The 25,673-nt window shown below is 38.3% G+C and overlaps 1 protein-coding gene and 1 pseudogene across 1 annotated transcript; one reads left to right on the top strand and one right to left on the bottom strand.

The window, feature by feature from the left end:
- Positions 1 to 20,263, bottom strand: part of LOC143533729 (glutamate receptor 1.2-like) — a 35,608-nt pseudogene extending 15,345 nt beyond the window's left edge.
- A 96-nt stretch (positions 20,264 to 20,359) lies between these two features.
- On the top strand, positions 20,360 to 20,932 carry LOC143533724 (uncharacterized). The gene has a single exon (XM_077028408.1). The coding sequence runs from the start codon at positions 20,360 to 20,362 to the stop codon at positions 20,930 to 20,932; it is 573 nt and encodes a 190-aa protein (XP_076884523.1).
- The last annotated feature ends 4,741 nt before the right edge of the window (positions 20,933 to 25,673 follow it).

Genomic DNA, 25,673 nt, shown 5'->3' with positions numbered 1-25,673 from the left:
CTTATGGGAGGCCAATTCAAAAACTTTATGTTGTTTTATTTAGTTGGGCCATTCAAATTGCCATAGAAAGCTCAAGGGAGGCCAACTCATTGAGCATATTTCGTTATTTACATTGGGTTCCTGAGCTACCATGGGAAGCCCATGGAAAGCCCAACCCAATAACATTTTACTTTTGAAATTTTTGTAAACATAGTTATTAAATTAAATATCTCAAGAAAATTATTCACATTATTTTAAATCCCGACTCGTCCTCGAGTCATCACTTGCACAATTATAATTAGGTACACTTCTCTATTATCTCACCTTAACTTCTCCATACAACTTACCCATCATCTCGTAAAGTTTCATCTTTGGTCATCATAGAATGTTTTCCCTAATAATCCATCATCGTAATCACTATCATTCATCTGATTCTCATGATCGCCATTTGACTACCAAAATCGCCAAGGAGTTTGCTGCTATATTCCGTTAACCAAACAACCGCCAACCTCGACAAAACTAAAATACCACAAATAATAAATCTTATAACAACTTATATCTGTTACAATGTTAATTAAATTATCTACTCTCATTTATTTCCTCAAACTATAAACTACCAAGTGCGCTTAAATCCGTACCCTCAATTTTAAGTATAAGATATTTTATTACTACTTGTCTTTTCTTAATCTCATGTTAGTTTTCACAACTTACTTTTCATTTTATAAATATTTATTATTAAAATTCAATTAATGTAAATTTTATTATTATTAAACTAAATTTTTCATCCTTTAAATTTAATTTTCATTATTAAAATAAAACTTCCATTAATTAATTTTTCATTAAAATTGACTTTTAGATTTAATCTCCATTAAAACCCTTCACTCACTTTATTTAGTGGTTAAGTTCGTTGTTTGAAACTAAACATTGGTTCGTAACATTTCAACTCCCCACTTTGATTCTTGATACACATTGAAAATTTTGAACGTTTTAAATGATAAATTCGTGTTGTTAGAATAGTTATGGTGGTTCATGCATTTCTAGCCTCGCATTTATCTCATTTTTATTAAATGTTTCACATCTTATTTTTGTTATCGCAATTAATTTAAAAATTTGTTATTTAATTAAAATTCCATTATCGATTATTCAATTTACATATTTCTTAATAATTATAACGATTTTGTGAAAAAGGAAAAAAAAATCCACGAATTCCCAAATTTAATCTAATTTAATATCTTCAATTACCTACCTTATAATTTATCTAATTTTAAAGATTTAATTGGAATAGGACTATCTCGGTGATTAGGGAATATCCGCTTCCCAGTTTAATCTATTAACGATTTATATGAATAGTACATTTTCGCATTTTCATTAATATTATTATTTACTAATTATTATAAAATTTTATTATAAAAATCGAATTAATCACATCTCAAAATCACAAGTTGAAAAGCTATGACTTTACATTAACTTCATTTTAATCTCATGAGTTCTCAACTAACCAAACTTGACTCATCAGATTTCTTCGTTTAAACTTATACTCTCGACCTTAAGAATTTCATCCTAATGAATACGATCTTTAAAGATTCGATATTTTATTAACTATCTTAAGAATTGTTGTAAATTAAACTTTTGCGTATATCATCTCATGAATCAAGTTCCTTTATCTATCACGGTTAACTTTATATTCTACTCTTGGCTTATTCTCGATCATCATAATTCATTTCAAATGTCTGCTTCAAGAAATCCAGCTCAATCTCCAAAATTTGTAACTTTCCTAATCAAAGGATATAATAGAAATCACCTGGTTTTATTAATCAAACCCGAACATTTAATAAGTATCTCTTGAATTTATATTTAAGGTTATCAAAACGTTTGTTTCTTTCAAAATGATGATTTTAAATGTGTTATAACCCACACGATGACATGAGTTATGCGGACCATCCGACGATAAGAGTAATTATGGTCCAGAACATAATTATTTAAATCATCGCATGGAAATCATAATACGTACAATTGTGTGTCATGATTTAGAACCTAAGGTAGCTTGGGTAACAGTACGAATGATGAGATGATAAGGACATGGTGGATACGCCGCTTGTACATCTTATATATAAGTGCCCTTATCGGTTTGTCATTTGAAGTGTTGCTTCGGTTATTGGAAGTTCTATGTTATGATATTTTCCTTAAAAGTTTGAATTGTTTTCAAAACAATGATGCTTTGGTTTTTCTTAATTTCGGGACGAAATTCCCCAAAGTAGGGGAGACTGTAACATTTCGGATTTTCCAAACTCGTATTCGTTTACTTTTAACCCGACTGGAAACATTCTAGATATTTGTTATTAATAAAAATCAAATGTTTATGAGTAATTAAGTTTCCATATGTTCACTTTAGGCCCTTCATACTTTAAAAGATGTTCAAATTTTAATTTATGCATAAAAGATTCATTAATTATCCAATTCTCAAACAACAAGGACCAAAACTGTCAAAATATGAAACTACACCTTAGGAGGCCAGAGCACCATGTGGTGGGAAGCCTATTCCCCACCACACGGCGCTATGGAGGCACTGACCAGATCGTTTAAGTTTTTTCGTTTCTTAGTTCGTTTTTAGCATGTAAATCGCTTATTTTAGGCATAAATCGAGTAAATTAAGGTCCAAGAAAGGGATATTAACTAAAATACAAGTCCATACTCTTAACTTATTGATCAAGCACTAAATATCTGTTTTATTTCATAGATATTCTCATTAAAATCGTATTTTGTTACTTAAACGAGTAAATATTCCAAATATGGTTCGTTATTGCTATTCCTATATAAACAACCCCTAATCTCCTGCCATAACACTTTACACAAACCCTAGAGGAGCCTTATCAGCCGTCTTACCTCTGATCATCATCAAATCCTTCGGTTTTTGCTTATTCGTTGAAGACACAATGCTTGTTCGTTTGAATTTGCATGCGTATGGACCTTTGACTCATCATATCTCCTGATTCTTTCACTTTCCGGGTAAGTTGTAAACATAGAAATCATTCATATACATTCCCTAGTCAATAACCTTCAATTAATTTCGGTGGTTGAAGGGTGTTGACTGGTCAAATCGTTTAAAACTCGTTAAAGGGCAAAATAGTCAACAAGTTTGACTTAACGTTTTATTATACTTTGTCGGATTCAATGTTCGGTCCAGAAGACTTTTATTCTCGTAACGGAATTTTAAGGCTACTCGCCAAAACCAGACTTCCGACTCGCTGTTCGGATTTCTGGTCAGTACCAGCTCGCTTAAATCTTAAATATAACATAACTTGAGTTCTAAACGTCCGTTTGGATTGATTCAAGCGGCCACGAGTTCGTTTTTACTTATATTATCATATCTTAAAGTTTCTGGTTCTGATCATTAATCTCGTTTAACCAAAACCCATTGCCCGATTAGCTTGGCAACGGTCTTATTATTATTATTATTTGCTCATGGTTGATTACCGGCGCCCGACTCTCTTGGCAATGGTTTAATTGACAACTTATTTGCTCATGGTTTGATTTCATTACCGCATTTATTACGTTTTGCTTATTTCTTTTATTTATTATATTTACATTATTTTATTACAAAACTGGTGGTAAACTCATTCAACATGTGTTGTTGACAAACTTTGTTTTCTACACATATGCATGTGGCTTGAGTTGAAGTTAAATTGTTGTATATATTTATTTGAATTGTTTTGTTGTAATTGAATATTGTGTGCATATTTGAAATAAAATAATTAAATAGATATTGTCACATTTATATTATGATAGTATCTTCGAGCTGTGAGCAATCTGATCACGCCCCGGATTTCCGCCTTAGGTTGGGGTGTGACATTTATTTGTTTAATATTTCCTTCTAAATCATTCCAAACTTGAACACATCCAGAATTTGTAGCGGCTCCATCTTAATCTCATGTTTTTCAACTCAAAAACCTAAGGTAATCCATGATTTTAACATGTTTAAACTTAGATTTTACATAAAGATGATGATTTGATTAGTAAAAACTCATTCTAACCATGCAAAAACCCTAAATATGGTTCATAAACATGTTTTGATCATACACATGATTAAGAATCAGAATCATACTCTTTTTTGGCCATAAACATGGATTAGAGGGTTTAAACGACGTTTTTAAGGTTCAAAAGTTCTGTTTAGAACCCTAACCGAAACCCTAACTTTCATGGCTTCTCTCTTGTTGATACATGCTTGGTTTGTGAAATAGGACCTGTAATTAGCTTGTATAGAAGCACGAGAACCCGGAAATTGGATTAAGAGAGCGGAAACGGGCGAAAACCTTAAAGGTAATGCCGAAACATTCGATTACAGGCTGTTTAGGTTAAGGTTATGATGTTCGTATTTTTAGGTCATGAAAATTTTGTATGGATATCAAGGACCATGTCATTGAGTTCCTGTCCAAATTTGGTAATTGTTCGACCATCCGAGAATATTTGACGAATTTATTACCGAATTAGGGCGTTTATTCGGGAAAACTAGTTAAAATACTTGCAAAATTATGAATTCTTTTGGGGAACTAAGAATTGATATATTATAATTACATATGAAGTTTGGGGTCATTTGGAAAACCCTAGGTATATTTTGTGTATTTGTGTTTATTCGGATTTTTGTAGTCGTTTTTGGCTCGAAAATGGTATTTAGAAAGCTTGTTAGATCCTGAAATTTTTACAAGTTGCATTGGGAAGTATTTTGATCACTTAGGAATTTTGGCGGATTTTTCGGAAATCGTTTGGTATAAATGGACAATTTTCAGGCTAAATATAGTATATAAAATGAATTTTTATAAATTAATAAATAATTCCAAAAATATTTTTATAAAAATCTAAATATTTTAATTGATAAGTGTATAAATTTTTATAATTTAATGATAAATGAATCATTAGTTGTGCTAATTTGAATGTTAATCGAATTCAATTTTGATATAAACCGACGGATTTGTGATTAACGAACCTATTAGAATATTAGAACATCAAGAGCGATCAAAAAGCATATTTTGGATTAATTAAGTAAAATGAACTTTTTGTGAGATATTCGGACAATTTGGATAGATTGTGCGCGCTTTTCTCCAGATCAAACTGAATAAACGGAAACGAGTCATGTAACGAATCCAGACCCTTAAATTGTGATCTTTCTTTATAACTTAATCATTTTGTCGACCAACACGTTTACCCAAGTTTACATCCCCATAAATTTTTTTCAAACGCGTAAATGAGCAACTTGGCCCAGCTGGTGAAATGGGGAAACTGAGCCAAGTTCGATTTTAAACATTAGACATTGAACAACATCACAATCTAAGCCTATTGACACTTTCTGGGTGTTACAGCCACACCCAGACTAGCTATACAACCCAGCTTAGAATAAAGATTATAATAATATTAAAATATTAATATTATTATAATATTGACTATAGGGACTAAGTGATAGCCAGGGAAACGAATCCCGAGCTGACCTCGCACTGAGTGCCTACAAAACCGTGAGTTTCATGACCCCTTTTTTCAAACTGTTTATGAACTTTTTGGGGTGAAAAGCATAATACGTTATCATCTGAAAATGGTTCAGGATATAAATCACCTTAACGTTTACATACAAAATGTCCCTACAAATATAATGATTGATTACGTGCGAATGAATGGTGAATAGTATTGTTGTGTAAGGCCCTGAACCCCGGGTACCCCACAGTTGGTAATCATTCAAACACTCGTAAAATTAAATAAACTTAAAAACCGTTTCTTCCATTAAAACAAACGTATCAGAGTATCAATTTTTTTTACGAAAAACATGAAAAATGAAATAAGTTCCCGAAACCCGGGAATTTTGCCCAAAATCCAAAGTAAGTATAACTTTTATAAGTTTCTTGAAATAAAATGTTCATAACAATTCCTCCTTCCAGTATGCCCTTCACCGTCCGAGTAGCTCCATGCACGTCCAAGCAATAAGGCATCCTCTTTCAAATCCTGAAACTTACACTAACATGCACACAAAGTCAGCTTGAGCTGAGTGAGTTCAAGTTTTAAGTAAAAGATATCAGTAGTAAAATCATGATAGCCATACCAAAGGTTTTCTAAAAGTAAAAGGGCATCTAATCATCATTATCAAACTTAAACATCCTCATACATACATATACAAAGGTATATGTAAACATCCATTCAATAACATCCCTATATACATAACAATATATATATATATAACATCCACGTATAACATCAGGGTCGAGCAAACGTATGACCCAAACACGTAACATCAGTGCATGCAAACACGAAGTAGGCATACACAACATCAGTAGTCGAAACGACTACAACATCGCCAAATAGAGGCCAATAAATAATGTATATACATATATATATATATTTAACATCCCAAGGCTTACCATATACTAGCAAGCCTATATAAAATTATTTTAAAAAACATTTCATCAAGTAAGAAAACATTTAGGTGTGCATGCTAGCCCAAAAATAAAAAGAGTAAAAAGGGCATCATGAACTCACCTGAGATCGATCGAATACTTGCAACGAGCTAGGAAGTTCCTAAGGGCACAATCACAAGCAAGGGCCTGTAAAATATACATAACGCGTTACTAAACTAGACTGTAGGAACACTCTAGCCTAACGGGCCGTACAAGCCCAACACTTTGGCCCAAGGCCCAACAACTCGGCCCAAGACCCAAAACTTGGCCCAAGGCCCAACAACTTGGCCCAAGGCCCAACAACTTGGCCCAAGGCCCAACACTTAGCCCAAGGCCCCATACTTGGCCCAAGGCCCAACAACTTGGCCCAAGGCCCAACAACTTGGCCCAAGGCCCAAAGATAGTCAAATCGGGTCGAATGCGCGTGAAATAATCCTAAAAACCATTAGTTAACCGAATCAGCCCCGAATGGACCAAATTCCGTCTTAAACCTTTTCATTCATCATAATTATGTCACCCGAGTTGATAGGGTGGACGGTTCCTTTTTACAACACTTTAATATTTAAACGAAAATTCGCGCACCGCCGACTCGATTGACGAAGCACTAACCCCGACAGCCTCGAGCACCAAAAAAATAATTTTTCCACAGCCCTTAAACCCCCCTAGGGCTGCACGAACATAATCGGTCGGTCACCCGATCAACTAACGCATCAAACTCAACAATTTGCAATTCTACACCCGATAAACCCTAGTTTTTGAACTAAAATCGATTGACCGACCTAAACACCTCCAATGACCACGAAATTTTAATATGATGTAAATGCCATACCTGGGGATCTTTCTACACCGGAAACTCTAATTTTTATCCACGGGAAGTGGGTCAATTGCACTCTAGCTGAAATCTGCCCAACGAAAAGTTTTGGCAAAATTGAGCATCAAAACGATTAGGGGTGAACAAAAAGAGTGTAGAGGATTGTAGTACATACCTTGAACTACCTCTAGGAGCTTGGAATCGATCAAAAAGTCGAAGCAAAGAAGGGAGGTGGTGGCTGGAAGTGGCCGATCGGACCAGCTGCATAGGGTTAGGGTTTTATTTTTTGTTTAATGTTATAAAATAAAACATTTTCATTCTAGCCCCCGGAATTTAATAATAATGCAACTTGGAAGAAAAGTTAAGCGATTAGGCGTACCGGGATGACGTGAAGGCTTCCGAGAAACGTCGGATGAATCCCGAGAATTATACATACTCAACAATCTTTAATTCTTGAAATTGAAATCAACGGGCGTTACAAGTCCACCCCCTTTACAATGGGATTCGTCCCCGAATCCCGATGTAACAGGAACAACTGCGGATAATGCTTCCTCATCTCTTCTTCGGACTCCCAAGTAGCCTCGGAACCCATTCGGTGTCTCCACTGCACCTTCACCTGCCTAACCACCTTATTCCTCAGTCGTCTCTCCTGACGGTCAAGGATAGCAATCGGTTGCTCGACGTAGTTCAGCTTACCATCGAGCTCAATATCATCAAGAGGCACATGGGCCTCCTCATCCGCTAAGCATTTTCTCAGATGAGACACGTGAAAAGTAGGATGAATCCCCGCGAGCTCCTCGGGTAAATCCAGTCTATAGGCTACCTCGCCAACTCAGGCCAAAATACGGAACGGGCCAATAAACCTCGGACTGAGCTTCCCCTTCTTATGAAAACTAATAATGTCCTTCCAGGAAGAAACTTTTAACATAACCCGATCCCCAACCTCAAACACGATAGGCCTTCACCTTTTATCGGCATAAGATTTCTGACGATCCTGCGCGGCCTTCATAAATGCTTTAATCTTGTCGAGTTTCTCAGTCGTAGCCTCGACCACCTCTAAACTACCTAACTGCTTTTGACCAATGGAACCCCAACAGACTGGAGTCCTACACCTCCTACCATACAACATCTCAAACGGTGGCATCCCAATCGTGGCGTGATAACTGTTATTATACGAAAACTCCACCAACGGTAAGTGACGGTCTCAACTACCACCAAAGTCGATAACACAAGCCCGCAACATATCCTCAAGAGTCTGAATGGTCCTCTCGGACTGACCATCCGTCTGCGGGTGATAAGCAGTACTAATGAGGAGTTTGGTGCCCATCTCCTCGTGAAACCTTTTCCAAAACCTGGAAGTGAAACGCGTATCCCTATCCGAAACAATAGATACCGGCACCCCGTGCCTAGAGACGATCTCACGAATAAACACATCGGCCAGCTGCTTAGAATTAAAAGTCTCTCGAATCTGCAAGAGGTGAGCGCTCTTGGTCAATCTATCCACGATTACTCAAATGGTGTCATAATTACCCCTAGAAGTACGAGGCAATTTAGTCACGAAATCCATAGTAAGATGTTCCCATTTCCACTCAGGTATTTCCAACGGCTGAAGTTTCCCAAATGGCTTCTGATGCTCGGCCTTAACCTGTAGACACATCAAACACTTACTCACGTACTGAGCCACCTCAAATTTCATTGCAGGCCACCAATAATTTTTCTTCAAGTCTTGGTACATCTTGGTCGTGCCCGGGTGAATAGAATAGCGCGACTTGTGTGCCTCATCCAAAATTTTATCTCTGAATCCTCCATACCTCGGTACCCATAAACGACCATCCTTATATTTCACCCCATCACCTACGTCTTCCAACAACTTTTCCTGACCCCAAATACGCTCTGACATAATCCATTCCACCTGCAATGCTTCATTCTGTACGTTGGTTATTTGTTTCAAAATGTCGGGTTTGAGAATAAGCTGGTAGCATTTCACACGAATAGGTTTTGGTCTCTCCTTCCGGCTTTACGCGTCGGCCACCACGTTAGCCTTAAGTGGATGGTACATGATCTCCAGGTCGTAGTCCTTAATCAACTCCAACCATCGACGCTGCCGCATATTCAGTTCCTTTTGTTCGAAGAAATACTTTAAGCTCTTATGATCGGTATAAATAACGCAAGGAACACCGTACGAATAGTGCCTCCACAACTTAAGCGCAAACACAACCACTGCCAGTTCTAAATCGTGGGTAGGATAATTCGCCTCGTGAGGCTTCAACTGTCGTGAGGCATAAGCGATGACTCGACCTCGCTGCATCAAAACACACCCAAGCCCCTGATAAGAGGCATCAGAATACACCACCAAATCGTCGGTGCCATCAGGTAAAGCTAATATCGGGGCATGCGTCAATCTGTTCTTCAACTCGAGAAAAGCCTCCTCCTGTTCCGTACCCCAAATGAACTTAACACTTTTCTTAGTCAGCTTGGTTAGTGAAGAAGCAATTTTTGAAAAATCGGGCCAAACCCAAAAAACTACGGATTTCGGTTGGAGACTTAGGAGACTCCCATTCATTCATGGATTCCACCTTTGCAGGGTCAACTAGAATACCACTCGGGTTAATAACATGGCCCAAAAATTGAACCTCACGTAACCAGAAGGAACACTTAGAAAATTTCGCATACAATTTGTGTTTCCGCAGAGCCTCCAACACTTCCTTGAGATGACCGGCGTGATCGGATTCACTTTTAGAGTACACAAGAATGTCGTCGATGAACACAATAACAGAACGATCGAGCATCAGTCTACGCACCCGGTTCATGAGATCCATGAACGCAGCCGGTGCGTTGGTCAAACCAAAAGACATCACCAGAAATTCGTAATGTCCATAACGAGTGCGGAAGGCAGTCTTAGGAATATCTTCCTCCCGAATCTTCAACTGCTGGTACCCGGACCTAAGGTCGATCTTCAAGAACCAACTAGCTCCTTGGTGCTGATCAAATAAGTCGTCGATCCTCGGGAGCGGGTACCGATTTTTAATGGTGAGCTTATTCAACTCACGGTAGTCGATGCACATCCGCATGCTACCGTCCTTCTTTTTAACGAATAAGACCGGGGCACCCCAAGGCGAGATGCTCGGTTGAATAAAGCCCTTATCGAGCAAGTCTTCCAACTGATCCATAAGCTCCTTCATTTCATTCGGCGCTAGGCGGTAGGGAGCTTGTGCAACGGGCTTGGCGCCCGGTACAAGGTCTATCTGGAACTCGATCTCGCGATCCGGCGGAACATCTGACAAATCATCTGGAAATACATCCGGGAAATCCCGAACAATAGGAACATCACCGACGGTAGCCACCTCGGTATTCACATTCATAGCGTACGCCAGATACGCCCCGCACCCCCGCTGCATCAACTTTCTCGCCTTAAGCATGGATATAATATGTGGCATCGCAACATTCCGATCTCCGAAGACCGTAATTCGAGTCCTATCCGGGGCCCTTAGACGAACGAGGTTCTGACCACAAATGATCTGAGCATCAACATTTGCGAGCCAATCCATCCCGAGCACCACATCGAAACAACCAAGCGGCATCAAGTACAGTCGCACCGGAAACCTATAACCAGACAACTCAATGGAACAACCTTGAATAGCCCTAGACACGGACACGGATTTTCCTACGGCAACCTCAACCTCAAACCCATCGACTACGCGCTCGGGTGATTTATTCAATAAGGAACAGAAAGTGGTAGCCACAAAACTCCGACTGGCGCCCGAATCAAATAAAACTGACGCCTGTAATTCATCAAGTAGAAAGGTACCTAGGACTATATTATACTACTGCTTAGCTACACGATCAACACATCCGAATTCAAAAGAATAAGAAATTATAACGGTGGAATGAAAGCTAAATAAGAAAAAAGTACCTGAAATGACATCCGCATCCTCTTTCGCTTCCTTCTTGGAGATGTTGAAAGCCCTAGCTCTGGCCTTCGGCTTCTCATCCATCTTCCCCCTCGAGGAAGTCCCCTGCCTGGACCCCCCCGCCCTAATGGAAGGACAGTTTGATGCCAAGTGACCCGAACCCTTACAGCGGAAACAGGTCAATGTCGGACACTCGAAATGGGGGTGTCATACCTTATCACAACGAAAACAAGTGCCAGACCCCATCCTACACTCCCCCTTGTGCGGCTTCCCGCACTTCTTGCAATTACCTGACGCTACATCCCTTTTAAACTCAGAAGTCTCAGTCTTTACTCTTTTCCTGGACGAGTTAAAATTGTTCCCCCCTGGCCGCTTACCGTACGAATTTGAGTTCCATGCCCTCCTATTCTCGGTAGGCGGTAATTTCTCCCTTTGATCATAAAGTGTACCTGCTAGCGTAACCACCGAGTGAAAAGAGTTTATGTCAGTAGTCAACACACCCCTACGAATATCCACCGGAAGTCCCTTCACGTACTTCTAAATCCTCTTGGCTTCGGGAGTAACCAAGTCGGGACATAAGCGAGCCATCTTGTTAAACTTGGTGGTATACTCCCAAAGCGACATAGAACCAGCCTCCAAGGTCAAGAATTCCTGTTCTATTTTATCTAATTCATGCGGAGGACAAAACTGATCAAGAACCGATTTCTTCAACTCATCCCATGTCATCCTCCTAACCGCACGATCCCCTATGGCTTGCGCCAAGTTATCCCACCAACATAGTGCCTCGGAACGGAACAAGGCAGTAGCATAAGTCACCATGTCATCCCCCTTGCATTTACTAACCCTCAGAACAGACTCCATCTCCCTCACCCACTGATGTGCTGCCAATGCATCTTTAGTGCCATCGAAAGAAGGGGGGTCGCACTTCTTAAAGTCACAATACGAGCAACCCCGGGTCGATACACTAATGGTCTGCACCTCATCATCATCCCCACTCGGCACATACATTTCCTCTTCCTCTTCCACTTGTACCTCCTTACTCTTCCTTCCCCTATCCGAACCCTTACCAGCTAGTGATTCTTCCATGACCCTGACGGACTCAGCAACGATCTCTGGAATGGCGCTATGGAGCACCTGGTAAACCTCATCCGCGATAGCCGCGCGTAAAGCAGGATCTAAGGTGGGGTTACCCCCTCCTCATGAATCGAAGTTTCCTGCTGGGGAGTAGGAATCTCATTCTCGGCTTCGGCACGTGGCCTACGACGACTCCCACGACCACGACCGCTAGAACCACCTCTCCTGGTTGTTCGAGTATTAACCATGATTTATCCTTACAAAGACAGAGTTTTAATATGATTAAGTACAAGTGGAATTTAGAACATGTAAGGTAAGGGTAAACTGCTAATGATGTTGATCAAGTGTGATTAGTCGTTTACTTTACCCGCCCGTCCTAATCACCCCCGGCCCCTAACCATATTAGCACTCTATCTAACACTTAACAGTTAATGACATAAAGGAAATCTTAAATGTAAAGGAATGACTAACTAACTTAAAGTTACCTCTTGGCGTGCAGCTACTCGTGGCGGGCATACTGGTCTCTTTTCTTACAGTTCGAGTCCAAGCATTCGGGGATGCTCGGATCCCTCGAACCAAGGCTCTGATACCAACTTGTAAGGTCCCGAACCCCAGGTACCCCACAGTTGGTAATCATTCAAACACTCATAAAATTAAATAAACTTAAAAACCGTTTCTTCCATTAAAACAAACGTATCAGAGTATCATTTTTTTTTACGGAAAACATGAAAAGTGAAATAAGTTCCCGAAACCCGGGAATTTTGCCCAAAATCCAAAGTAAGTATAACTTTTATAAGTTTCTTGAAATAAAATGTTCATAACAATTCCTCCTTCCAGTACGCCCTTCACCGTCCGAGTAGCTCCGTGCACGTCCAAGCAATAAGGCATCCTCTTTCAAATCCTTAAACTTACACTAACATGCACACAAAGTCGGCTTGAGCTGAGTGAGTTCAAGTTTTAAGTAAAAGATATCAGTAGTAAAATCATGATAGCCATACCAAAGGTTTTCTAAAAGTAAAAGGGTACATCTATCTAATCATCATTATCAAACTTAAACATCCTCATACATACATATACAAAGGTATATGTAAACATCCATTCAATAACATCCCTATATACATAACAGTATATATATATATATATATATATATATATATATATATATATATATATATATATATATATATATATATATATATATATATATATATATATATATATATATATATATATATATATATATATATATATATATATAACATCCACGTATAACATCAGGGTCGAGCAAACGTACAACCCAAACACATAACATCAGTGCATGCAAACACGAAGAAGGCATACACAACATCAGTAGTCGAAACGACTACAACATAGCGAAATAGAGGCCAAGAAATAATGTATATATATATATATATATATATATATATATATATATATATATATATATAACATCCCAAGGCTTACCATATACTAGCAAGCCTATATAAAATCATTTTAAAAAAACATTTCATCAAGTAAGAAAACATTTAGGTGTGCATGCTAGCCCAAAAGTAAAAAGAGTAAAAAGGGCATCATGAACTGACCTGAGATCGATCGAATACATGTAACGAGCTAGGAAGTTCCTAAGGGCACAATCACAAGCAAGGGCCTGTAAATTATACATAACGCGTTACTAAACTAGACTGTAGGAACACTCTAGCCTAATGGGCCGTACAAGCCCAACACTTTGGCCTAAGACCCAACAACTCGGCCCAAGACCCAACACTTGGCCCAAGGCCCAACAACTTGGCCCAAGGCCCAATACTTAGCCCAAGACCCAACAACTTGGCCCAAGGCCCAACACTTAGCCCAAGGCCCCATACTTGGCCCAAGGCCCAACAACTTGGCCCAAGGCCCAATACTTGGCCCAAGGCCAAAAGATAGTCAAATCGGGTCGAATGCGCGTGAAATAATCCTAAAAACCATTAGTTAACCGAATCAGCCCCGAATGGACCAAATTCCGTCTTAAACCTTTTCATTCATCATAATTATGTCACCCGAGTTGATAGGATTGACGGTTCCTTTTTACAACACTTACTTTAACATTTAAACGAAAATTCGCGCACGTCGACTCGATTGACGAAGCTCTAACCCCGACAGCCCCGAGCACCAAAAAAATAATTTTTCCACAGCCCTTAAACCCCCCTAGGGCTGCACGAACATAATCGGTCGGTCACCCGATCAACTAACGCATCAAACTCAACAATTGGCAAATCTACACCCGATAAACCCTAGTTTTCGAACTAAAATCGATTGACCGACCTAAACACCTCCAATGACCACGAAATTTTAATATGATGTAAATGCCATACCTGGGAATCTTTCTACACCAGAAACTCTAATTTTTATCCACGGAAAGTGGGTCAATTGCACTCTAGCCGAAATCTGCCCAACAAAAGTTTTGGCAAAATTGAGGATCAAAACGATTAGGGGTGAACAAAAAGAGTGTAGAGGATTGTAGTACATACCTTGAACTACCTCTAGGAGCTTGGAATCGATCAAAAAGTCAAAGCAAAGAAGGGAGGGGGTGGCTGGAAGTGGCCGATCGGACCAGCTGCATAGGGTTAGGGTTTTATTTTTTGTTTAATGTTATAATATAAAACATTTTCATTCTAGCCCCCGGAATTTAATAATAATGCAACTTGGAAGAAAAGTTAAGTGATTAGGCATACCGGGATGACGTGAAGGCTTCCGAAAAACGTCGGATGAATCCCGAGAATTATACATACTCAACAATCTTTAATTCTTGAAATCGGAATCAACGGGCGTTACATATTGAATGTTAAATTAAGTGGACATGGTACGAATACCAAAACATAATAAAATTACACATGACAATACGTTTATACAAGTACGTTGTGTACTGTTAAACATAACAAGCTGGGTGAATAACGTGGTCTGTAATGGCCATGAGTGAATAACGTGGTCTTTAACGGCCATGGGGAATAACATGGTCTGTAACGGCCATAGGGAAAACATGGTCTGTGACCACCATGAGAATAACGTGGGCAGTGGAGGCCACGAGGATATTGTGGGCGGAAGTGGGGCCACAGTGTTTGGTGATACGTGAATACTATATATATATATATATATATCTCTGTGTGTGTGTGTGTATACATGCTATGTGAATAGGCGTAGAAAATAATGTGGTATAGGAAATACTAATCATTTGTGTATATAATGTGTAAGATTGGATTTCATGTGGAATCGTTGTTGGCAAAAGGGGGGGGGGGGGGCACAGTGGTTGATGTTACGCGGAACCGTTGTGGGTGGAAGGGGGTCCACATTGGTTGATTAAACACAGAAATTGGAAACACGTAGTGCGAACAAACAATCACGATTTTATCGGAATTTCAAATTTATATTATAAACTTACATGCATGCATATGTACACACAGAGACACAGCTGTACATATATACAAACGTAAATACAAATTTTAAATACGCGCGTACATGCAAACTACGACTGTGTGGTACGCAGAACTGATTTATTTAAAACTTATGTAACTCACCAACTATTCGTAGTTGACATTTTCTTTAAACATGCTTTTCAGGTAATCAGAAAGGTGGAGTAGATTGCTTATGTGTTACATGTTTGGATTGTGATTGATGCTGTGAGCATTTGAGTTAGGAGTTAAGTAGTTGAAGAGCTAGTTTTGATTGTATCACATAGTTTGTAAAAGACGTTAGAACGATGTAATATATTGTAAATTAGTTAGTAATGTTTCTTTATGAACAATGTATTTGATACCAGTTGTATCTATTACATTTCCATTTTAAGCTTCCGCAAATCGCTTAACAGGGTGTGACAAAACTACATAAATCCAAAGTAAGTCGTTGCGTTTTCATCCAGAAAACCAGTATGTAAGTATGTCCGTTTTTTCAATCCAGAGAACAAGTAAGGAAATGTTTTGTTATTTTCAATCCATAAAACAAGTATACGAAAATAGCTTTGTTGTTTTCAATCCAGAAAACAAGGAAATTGCTTTGTTGTTTTCAATCCAGAAAACAAGTATACGAAAATAGTTTTGCTGTTTTCAATCTAGAAAACAACTAGGAAAAAGCATGAACTCACCTGGTGATGCGTGTAATGGACTTTTTTCAAACCAAATGTATGCACTTGACTCGTTAACTGTTACATAGCACAAGTGTTTATGTTATGAGAATGTGTTTAACAACACAAGAGTCTAAGACTCGCGTATGGACTCACACACAAACACAAACATGACCCGACGACTCGTTGGTGATAAAAAAGTAATGTCAATTGTACCAAAAGTCCTAACATGTATCCACGCATCATATCATGGCAAAGCAATCAAATATTCGTCATACAACTTAACTTATGATCATTCAGTTCACAAGACAGATTTTAGCATGCACAAACGGATTTTATTTACTATGAAAAACTCAAGGATAAATTATAAAAAATTTATCACAGTATAATATAAGGACTAGATTTCTCAAAAAAATTTTATTATATTTTTATCATATATAAAAAGCTCACAATAATTCAATCATTGTACATAGGTACAAACAGTTCAGGAGATTGCGCAACAAAAAGTATTTTCATGGTTCTCTCAACTCATTTATACAAATTATGCAAGGATAATTGGGTTGTCTTCTAAACTCATAATACTAAGTTCCAGAAGTGGAACCAACCTATTTGGATTTGTCATTAGGGAGTAATGGTTTCGGAAAGACATACCAGAATATAACTCCCTGAATCAGCTTTGACCTATGTTTTTATAAAATCATAAAAACCATTCAAATCTCATCCAAAAATTACAAGTAATACCTTTCTGGAAACTAGACTAAGAGTATAACTTCATGGAACAAGAATCGTTGAAAAATTTTTAAGTATAATCGAGTTAAAGATCAAACAATAAACGAGTACGAATCTGTCAGCAAACCGTTATCATCAAAACTCAAACCCTAACATGTTTACGACATCTCTAAGTTTCTAATTCATAAATTAATCATCATAATCGTCAATATTACAGAGATTTAATATCCATGGTTTCACATTAACTTATCAATACATGAAGTTGATGCATAAGACTTACCGAATAACGTTAGGAATCGTGTGAATCACTCAAAGATACCACCAATTGCAAGAAACAAGAATCAATTGAAGGTGATTAGGGCTTATGGTTGCTTAAAATCGTGAAAGGGGGAGAGGGAGGCATATAGACGGGTTTATGGTTGGAGATTTAGGTTTGGAATATTTTGTATAATATTATAATAATCATATTTACAAGAATGACCCTTTTAGAATGAGTTTTGGCTTTAAACACCAAACCGGATTACAACGAATCATTCCAACTAAAATACTAACCTAAGTTTATAAAATAAGTCTTTATATCATTCCATAAATATTATTTTTGTAAAAGCCGAAAATGTTTAAGTTACACTCAATACGCGCAATCAATCACATTTTCATGAAACAAGCTACGAACTAAATACATAATCATTTAGCATGTAATTTCACATAGATAATATTATAAACATATGCTTGAGGTATTATTTTTATATCGTAACTAATAGCATGCTAAGAGAGCATAATCTACTAAATCGTGTAACACATAAAATCATTTAACATATAACAATTATATCTGAATTATTTAAACATGTCTTAATCGACAATAATCACCAACGCGTACTAACAGACTCGTGTGTGTGAATCGTTGTTGACTCGTGTAAATGTTATGCATCACATGCGTGGTAATGGAGTTAGGTTAACGGTGTTAACGTGAAAGTGTAGGGTGTCACATTATCCCCTTGTTGAAAGAATTTTCGTCCCGAAAATTAATAGTTGTAGCTAAGTAAATACGTAGATTGGCAATCTATAGGTATGAAAACAAGAATTCAGTAAACTTTCTTTCCATTGAAAGATCAAAATGAATTAAGTAGACATCCCGTCTACTGGGTACTGTCACAGTTGTTTTAGAAGGGTTGCGAATTTTTAACAAAAATTTTCCGGTTGTCACAACATAAGTGTTAGGATTCATTTTATATGGGAAGTGGTCGGTTCAAGGATGTTGAAGTAGAACATGTTGATTCCGAGTTAAATGCTTCAAATATGTTAAATAAAGTGGTTATGAGTCCCAAGTTTAATCTTTGTTTGAAATTGCTAAGTGTTGGTGATTAGTAGGGTTATGCTGAGCCATGTCAAAAGGTGGAGATTGTTGAGGTTGTGGCATGGTCATCAGGAAGGCAAACAAGTCGTTAAATACTGTTCTAGGGCTCAAACGACTACAATTCAATTCAATCACGTTTCTTGATCAAATTTTGTAATTCCAGTTTTCATAGTTTTGTTTTTGTTAATTATTTAACAGCCTTAATCATTAGGGTATTGTAATTGTTTTTAATCAATTTTTCAAATTCCGCTTAATTGATAACAAAGAAACTAGCTATATTTATTAGTTGCTGATACATATAGTTAAGTTAGTTATAACTTAGAAAGTACCTTATTGGAGACCTTTTTTATAAGTTCGTCATAACTTCCATGCTCATATGGAACAAACTCATAGGGCACTTCATATGGTAATGCTTGAAGGCAAGTATTGAAAACATCAACACAAAATCCAATGGCATTTGTGATATTTTTCTGATCATCATAAACGGCATCTACGAAGTACTTAAATTGTAGTCCAGTTCGGACACCAATTCTTAACGTTTTACCATGACTCGTGGGCATGACCCTCCTACCGTTTGGAATGATAGTAGACCCTCCCGACCAAATGACATCTTCCGTATCGATACCAGGATGTAGAACAACATCGTTTATTGGAAGAAGTGTTCTTGTAATTCCTTTCGACAACGTCCAATATCCCACTCTCCTTTCTCCATAGTCGGCTGCATTTATGATCTTAAACCCATTAGAGATCAGATTTCTTTCACTAAGCCTAAACTCACCACTCATACCTTTAAAATCGGATTTTAAAATCTCATTTAGAAGCAATGTGCCATTTTTTTGGATTGCAACCTTTTCAATGGACTCTGCAACTGCCCAAATTGTGTCATACGCCCATATCGCAAGCACATGTGGCTTTCTAGTGAACTTATTCCATCTTTTTGTAAAGTAATGCAATCTCCGTGATGCTGGAACATAAGATCTGAAACAAAGTGCTCCTTGCAACGACTTAATGACTTCGAAATTTGTTGATTGAAAGACATCAATAGCTTTCTGACTTAAAATCCATGTATATTATTTGCTCATCATTCCTAAACTCATCATGTTTGGGAAAAACCTGGATGCAAGTAGAGGTGACATATCGACTATGAATATTGTTGTATGAATACTCATGAGCTTACGCAACTCCCCCAACGATTTGATCATTTATTGCTGAAGCAGAAATGGCAATTCTGTAGGTGATTTGTATGCTTTTGTCTTGGAATAACTCAAAACAGATTTTGTAGTAAGGATCAGTGTCCTCATACACATAGACAACACCTCTCTATTTATAAGATTCGACAAAGGCACATATCTTTTTGCCATTAAACTTTCATATTCTTTAATATGGAGCAGGTAAGGATAATCCATTAGGCATTTACCAGCAAAAGAAATTATAGGTACCTTGGCTGTATCCGTAGGAATATGAGACACTTTTTATATTAAAATTAATACAAATAATAACGATACTCTCGTTATTAACATAAAAAAGTAAGTACTACACATACAACAATATAAACTAAAATAAATAATGGAAGAATATAACAATTATGTTAAATAATTCCAGCCAAGCTCTTTACATGATAAAGTTTTCAGCTTATTCTTCAGCAACATCTTTTTGTAATCTCCTTGACAAGAACTTACAAAAAGATAGATTGTCCAACTTTTGCCACAACAAGGTCTTCTAGTAGTCTCATGGCTGCAACAATAAACAAACTAAATTTGACGGTTGAGGCTTAGGCACATGTTCAACACATTTCCCTTAAAACATATTTCGCACCTCTACATTAACCTCACCCCAGGAAGGAGAACCCCTCACACTGTACCTATCTGCGTCCGACATCGCGGTTGGGGCAGTTCTTTTGAGAGACAAGAAGACTGTATAAATTCCAATATATATGTCAGCAGAACATTAGCGGATGATGAAACATGGTATTCAATGCTGGAAAAGTTGGTATTGGCATTAGTATATGCGGCATGGAGGTTGAAAATGTACTTTCAAGGCCACCCCATACATGTGCTAACCGACTACAAGTTGAAAAGCGTAATGGAAAAACCTGAGTTATCCGGGAGATTGGCTAAGTGGGAAATCGAACTTGGGGAACACTCAATAGAGTATAAACCCAGACCCGCGACCAAGGGACAGGTCTTAGTAGATTTTGTTACAGAGATACCAACCGAAAAAATCCAGGAATGCCTTTGTGAGCAACAACCCCCAACCTCGACAGATGAGAGTCAAAAATGGACTATGTTCATAGACGGAGCGTCTAGCGGGGAAGACTCAGGCGCAGGCCTGAAACTAAACAACCCAGACGACCAAGAGTTCACATATGCCATCAAGTTGAACTTCAAAAGTACAAATAACGAAGCAGAATATGAGGCATTCTTAGCTGGCTTGCGAATTGCAAAGAAACTTGGTGTTAAGTTCTTGGAAGCTCGGGTCGATTCAATGTTCATCGCGGGTCAAGTATCAGGGACTTATGAAGCAAAAAACGGTGTAATGGCTTCATAGCTATCCCAGGCTAAAGACCTCATGCAGCAATTCACTTCGTACAAAGTCGTTCACATAAAGAGAAGTGAGAATAGGCCTGCAGACGCACTAAGTAAACTGGCATCTACCAGTTTTGAACACATGGGTAGAGATGTGAGAATTGAGGTCCTGGACAGCCCGTCCGTACCTCAGCACCAGGTCTTGGTCTTCTAAACAGGAACAGGCTCCTAGATGACACCGTCCTAGAATACATATCCTCTGGCATTTTACCAGAGGACAAAATCGAAGCGCGAAAATTTGCCATAAAGCGTTGTGCTACCAAGTACAGGACGACGTGTTATTCTAGAAATCCTTCCTCGGTCCACTACTTAAGTGCGTAGACGCAGAAGATGCCAATTACATAATGAGAGAAATCCATGAGGGCATTTGCAGACTACATGCCGGACCGAGAATGGTTGTAGCCAAAATAATGAATGCTAGGTATTACTGGCCAGGCATGCATATGGACGCGGTCAAAGAAATCCGGAAGTGCGATGCTTGCAAGAGACACGCACCACAAACGCTGCGGCCCCAGAACAAATTGGTCCCAGTAACTTCAGTGTGGCCTTTCCATAAGTGGGCCATAGACATATGGGACCCTTCCCCGAAGCACTGGGGCGGGTGAAGGTTTTGCTCATCGCAATCGATTATTTTACCAAGTGGGTGGAGGCCAAGCCGTTGGCCACATCACGACAGCAAATGTCAAAAAATTCTTATGGGAGTACGTTATCTGCCGTTTTGGTCTCCCTCAAATACTGGTTAGCGACAATGGCACCCAGTTCGCCGACAAAAACCTCCAAGAGTGGTTGTCCGAGCTACATGTTAACCAAGTGTTCACATCAGTAGCCCATCTGCAAGCCAACGGGCAAGTGGAACGGGCCAACCGAAGCATTAAAGAAGGCATCAAAGCGAGATTGGGAACCAAGCGAACTGGGTGGGTAGATGAGTTTCCCTATGTGCTGTGGGTCCATCGAACTAACAAGAAAACTAGCAACTCTGAAACACCGTTCAGCCTAACATACGGCACGGAAGCAATGATTCCCGCCGAAATCGGTATCCCATCCACGAGAATGCTCTTGATTGAAGATAACGTAAAAGAACTTCGGTTGAATTCAGACCTTCAGGAAGAAAGAAGAGAGTTGGCGGCCATATGCGAAAACAAATACAAAAGCCAACTCCAAAAAGATTATAACGCGCGGGTCAAGATATGTGAGTACAACAAGGGGGACTACGTTTTCTGGAATAACGAGGCATCAAACACCGAGTTATCACGGATAGCTGTTAATACAAAAATAGTTAACGTATAGTTGATCAATTTCAATTTTTTTATTTTTGTTTCTATAAGGACGGGCCAGCGTGCCAATATTCGTCTCAATCCTATATTTTGGATATAGGGCGGGTTTAGATAACACACATTTATATTGTAAAAAACATACAAGACAAAATGTAAAACCCGTTGTCATATATACACCCAAAGAAGGGATTACAGAAACAAGAAATAATGTACACCAAAAATCATTTTTCTTCACGAAGATAGTTACACAGCTATTGGACACCATCCGCCTTGGCAATAAAACCTTGGATAGCATCCTGTATGGGAAAGTGTAGTTCGTCAAAAGCATCCATCTGTTCATCATACTTCCCTTCCACATCCACAACGTGGAGGTCAAAATCTTCCAACATACGACCCTCCCGAGCAAAGGTTACTCCTTCATGGAAACCTGCCTTGCGTCCTGAATCACTTGATGCGTGAAGGAGATCAGCAAGACAGTTTCCCAAAGTAGATCCTCTATGTATATGGGAGATAAAATGTGTCAATAAACGTTGATCAAGATCTGATTCACAAATTACGGTCAAAAGGAGGAATGAAACCCATACCTTGGAGAGACCTTCCGCCATCAACCACGCCAGGTCGGAGGTAGCCTGTTCAGCACTCAACTTCAACGCGCCCTGCTCACCAATTAGCCGAGTGTTATCCTTGATCAAATATTCAATCCATTGATCCTTGTCGGCGGTGTTGGGTTTTAACAAGATTATCAAAGTCATAAAACCTAATTTTATGAAAAACGTAGCGGATAAAAGTTTTAAATCTTGTTAGTTTGATATGTATAAAACCAATTTTACACATGCAAAACCCAATCTCGGATCCATATATGAAATACATACTATCAAACACATGCATATACGTACTATCAAACACATGCATGTCACTATGAGTCCATGCAGGTAAAAGCTACATTTCAAATCCAAGGAAGTATGAAGGAGATGATGGTTGGATGGCAAGAACTTCAAGAGTAGTCCCTCAATCTTGCATACCCCAAGCCTCCAACAAACACCCTTATCTAGCTAGGATTTACACTTGAAAATTCCCCTTTGTTCCTTCCTTTCTTGGCCGAATTTTGGGAGAGAAAAGAGAGAGTTGAGAGGATTTTTTGTTACTTGTGATTGTGTTGAATGAAAGAGAGTGGAGTTATTCATTCAAAATGCACCAAACTTTGGACCAATAAGCTTCCTTGCATGCACCCACCCTACAAGATAATAATAATAAAATAAGAAGGAGAAGGAGAGAGGGGGGGGGCCTTCCTACCTTGTTGTTATTATTATTATTATTATTATTATTATTATTATTATTTTGTTTATAACTTTCCATAAATACCTTGCATTGTGTTATATAACTTGTAATGTGTCATACACACTTACATTGTGTTATATTACCTCCATTGTGTAACATAACTTACATTGTGTTATATAACCATGTATTGTGTCATATATACTTACATTGTGTTATACTCAATGCCTTGTGTTATACACACATATGTTATGTCATACACAGTTATATTGTGTCATACACAATGGTTTGTGTTATACGCAATGACACATTATAAGTAACATGCTTAATATATTGTTACTTAACCATATTAATTAACAATATGGAATGCTCTTTCTCAAATCATAAATCATCCATATGATTTATTTATTTCACAAGTACATTTTATTTAGAAACCCCTTTCCAAATAACTCAAGTGTTAATATTCATTTGTTATGATCATATCATATATAAACAAATATTATTTGTGTTTGTCTAGCTTGCTATTGGGTATGACCCAACTTGGATCATGACGTACTAGCAACATCAATAATATTATGTGTCTTGGGCATACCGAGTTCAACAATCTCCCACTTGCACACGATACATAGAAGATTGATGCAAGTAGCAACTACCGCATAACTACAGTCTACTACCCCTAATACGCATAACGAAGTGCCATTGAATAACATCATCCCCTTCAAGTCCCTTACTTTAAATGATTTAGGTGAATCTATCATTTATCCTTTTGTCTCAGATGTCATGTCAAATCCAGAGACAAAGAGTGATCATTCTCTGTTGATTTAACTTATCAGGCCTTAGACATCTTACTCTCAACGAATAAGAGGGACAAATCCCCTATTGACTACATACGTCTCTCACAATCACCTTGTACTAAACCTGATCTTAGCCTTATGTAATGTCATGTTTCAGAGCAGCGAAGAACTAAGTCAAAGTATAGTATTTGGTGAATATCAAGACCCAATATGTATCTTAGGTCGGAGGATACTATGATATTCTCCTTTACTCAAATTTACTTATGATCAATCACAAGGATTCCATGTAGTAACATTTGATAGAGGGTCAGTCCAATATTTATATCCCATAAATATCTATGAACCTTGGCAGCAACCCTTGCTCTATATTCATACCTTATGAATATCCACCAATCCAAGTTCATAATAGTCTTACCTTCATATTTGTTCCCACAAATATGAGCGACTACGGACATTTAAAATAAGTAACTTATTCATGGATTTAAACATGCTAAAATGGAACATAACTCAAAATGTCATAATCATAAACTATAATCATATGAATGAGTCAAAATAACAATTGTTCCGATATCCAAATACAAAATTCGATCATATCCAATCACTAGAATATCGAAGTCCTAGGGCACAAGTATGACCCTCATGCTTTGGCCTTTCAAGGAGTTTCGTGAGTGGATCCGCAATGTTTTGATCGGTGTGAACTTTGCGAATACATATCTTTCCTTTCTCAACTTTATCCTTTATGTAGTTGAACCTCCGCTCAATGTGCCTTGTCTTTTTATGTGCACGAGGTTCCTTGATTTGAGCAATCGCTCCCTCGTTTTCACAAAAGATCTCTAGAGGGTCCTGAATGGTACGGACCACCCCTAGGTCGGCAATGAATTTCCTAATCCACGCAGCTTCTTGAGCTGCCAGTGAGGCGGCGATGTATTCCGATTCTGTGGTGGACAATGCTACCACTTCTTGTTTCGAGCTCTTCTAAGAGACTGCCCCGCCATTCATAATGAAAACATATCCCGATTGCGATCGAGAATCATCTCGATCGGTTTGGAAACTCGCATCCGTGTAACCCTTTACAACGAGTTCCTCCTCACCCGAACCATATATTAGAAACGTATCCTTAGTCCTTCTAACGTATTTCAATATACTCTTAACCGCCATCCAATGGCTACTTCCCGGATTATGTTGCATGACACATCCGGTCTAGTGCATACCATTGCATACATGATGGATCCAATAGCCGATGCGTATGGGATCCCATTCATTCTATCTTGCTCTTCCTTCGAGCTTGAACATTGAGACACACTCAATATCGTTCCTCTTTGAATAGGTACCAAACCTTTCTTAGAGTTTTCCATCTTGA

The sequence above is a fragment of the Bidens hawaiensis genome, unplaced genomic scaffold (genome assembly GCF_021521415.1).
Source record: "Bidens hawaiensis isolate Kalapana, Puna unplaced genomic scaffold, B.hawaiensis_p1.1 tig00000760_1, whole genome shotgun sequence".
NCBI lineage: Eukaryota > Viridiplantae > Streptophyta > Magnoliopsida > Asterales > Asteraceae > Bidens > Bidens hawaiensis.
Note: the sequence above shows the minus strand (reverse complement) of the source record. Positions and strands in the feature narration are given on the sequence as shown.

Bases quoted from the DNA above. Each gene is read 5' to 3' on its own strand.
- LOC143533724 (XM_077028408.1), top strand. From the start codon at position 20,360: ATGCTGGAAAAGTTGGTATTGGCATTAGTATATGCGGCATGGAGGTTG.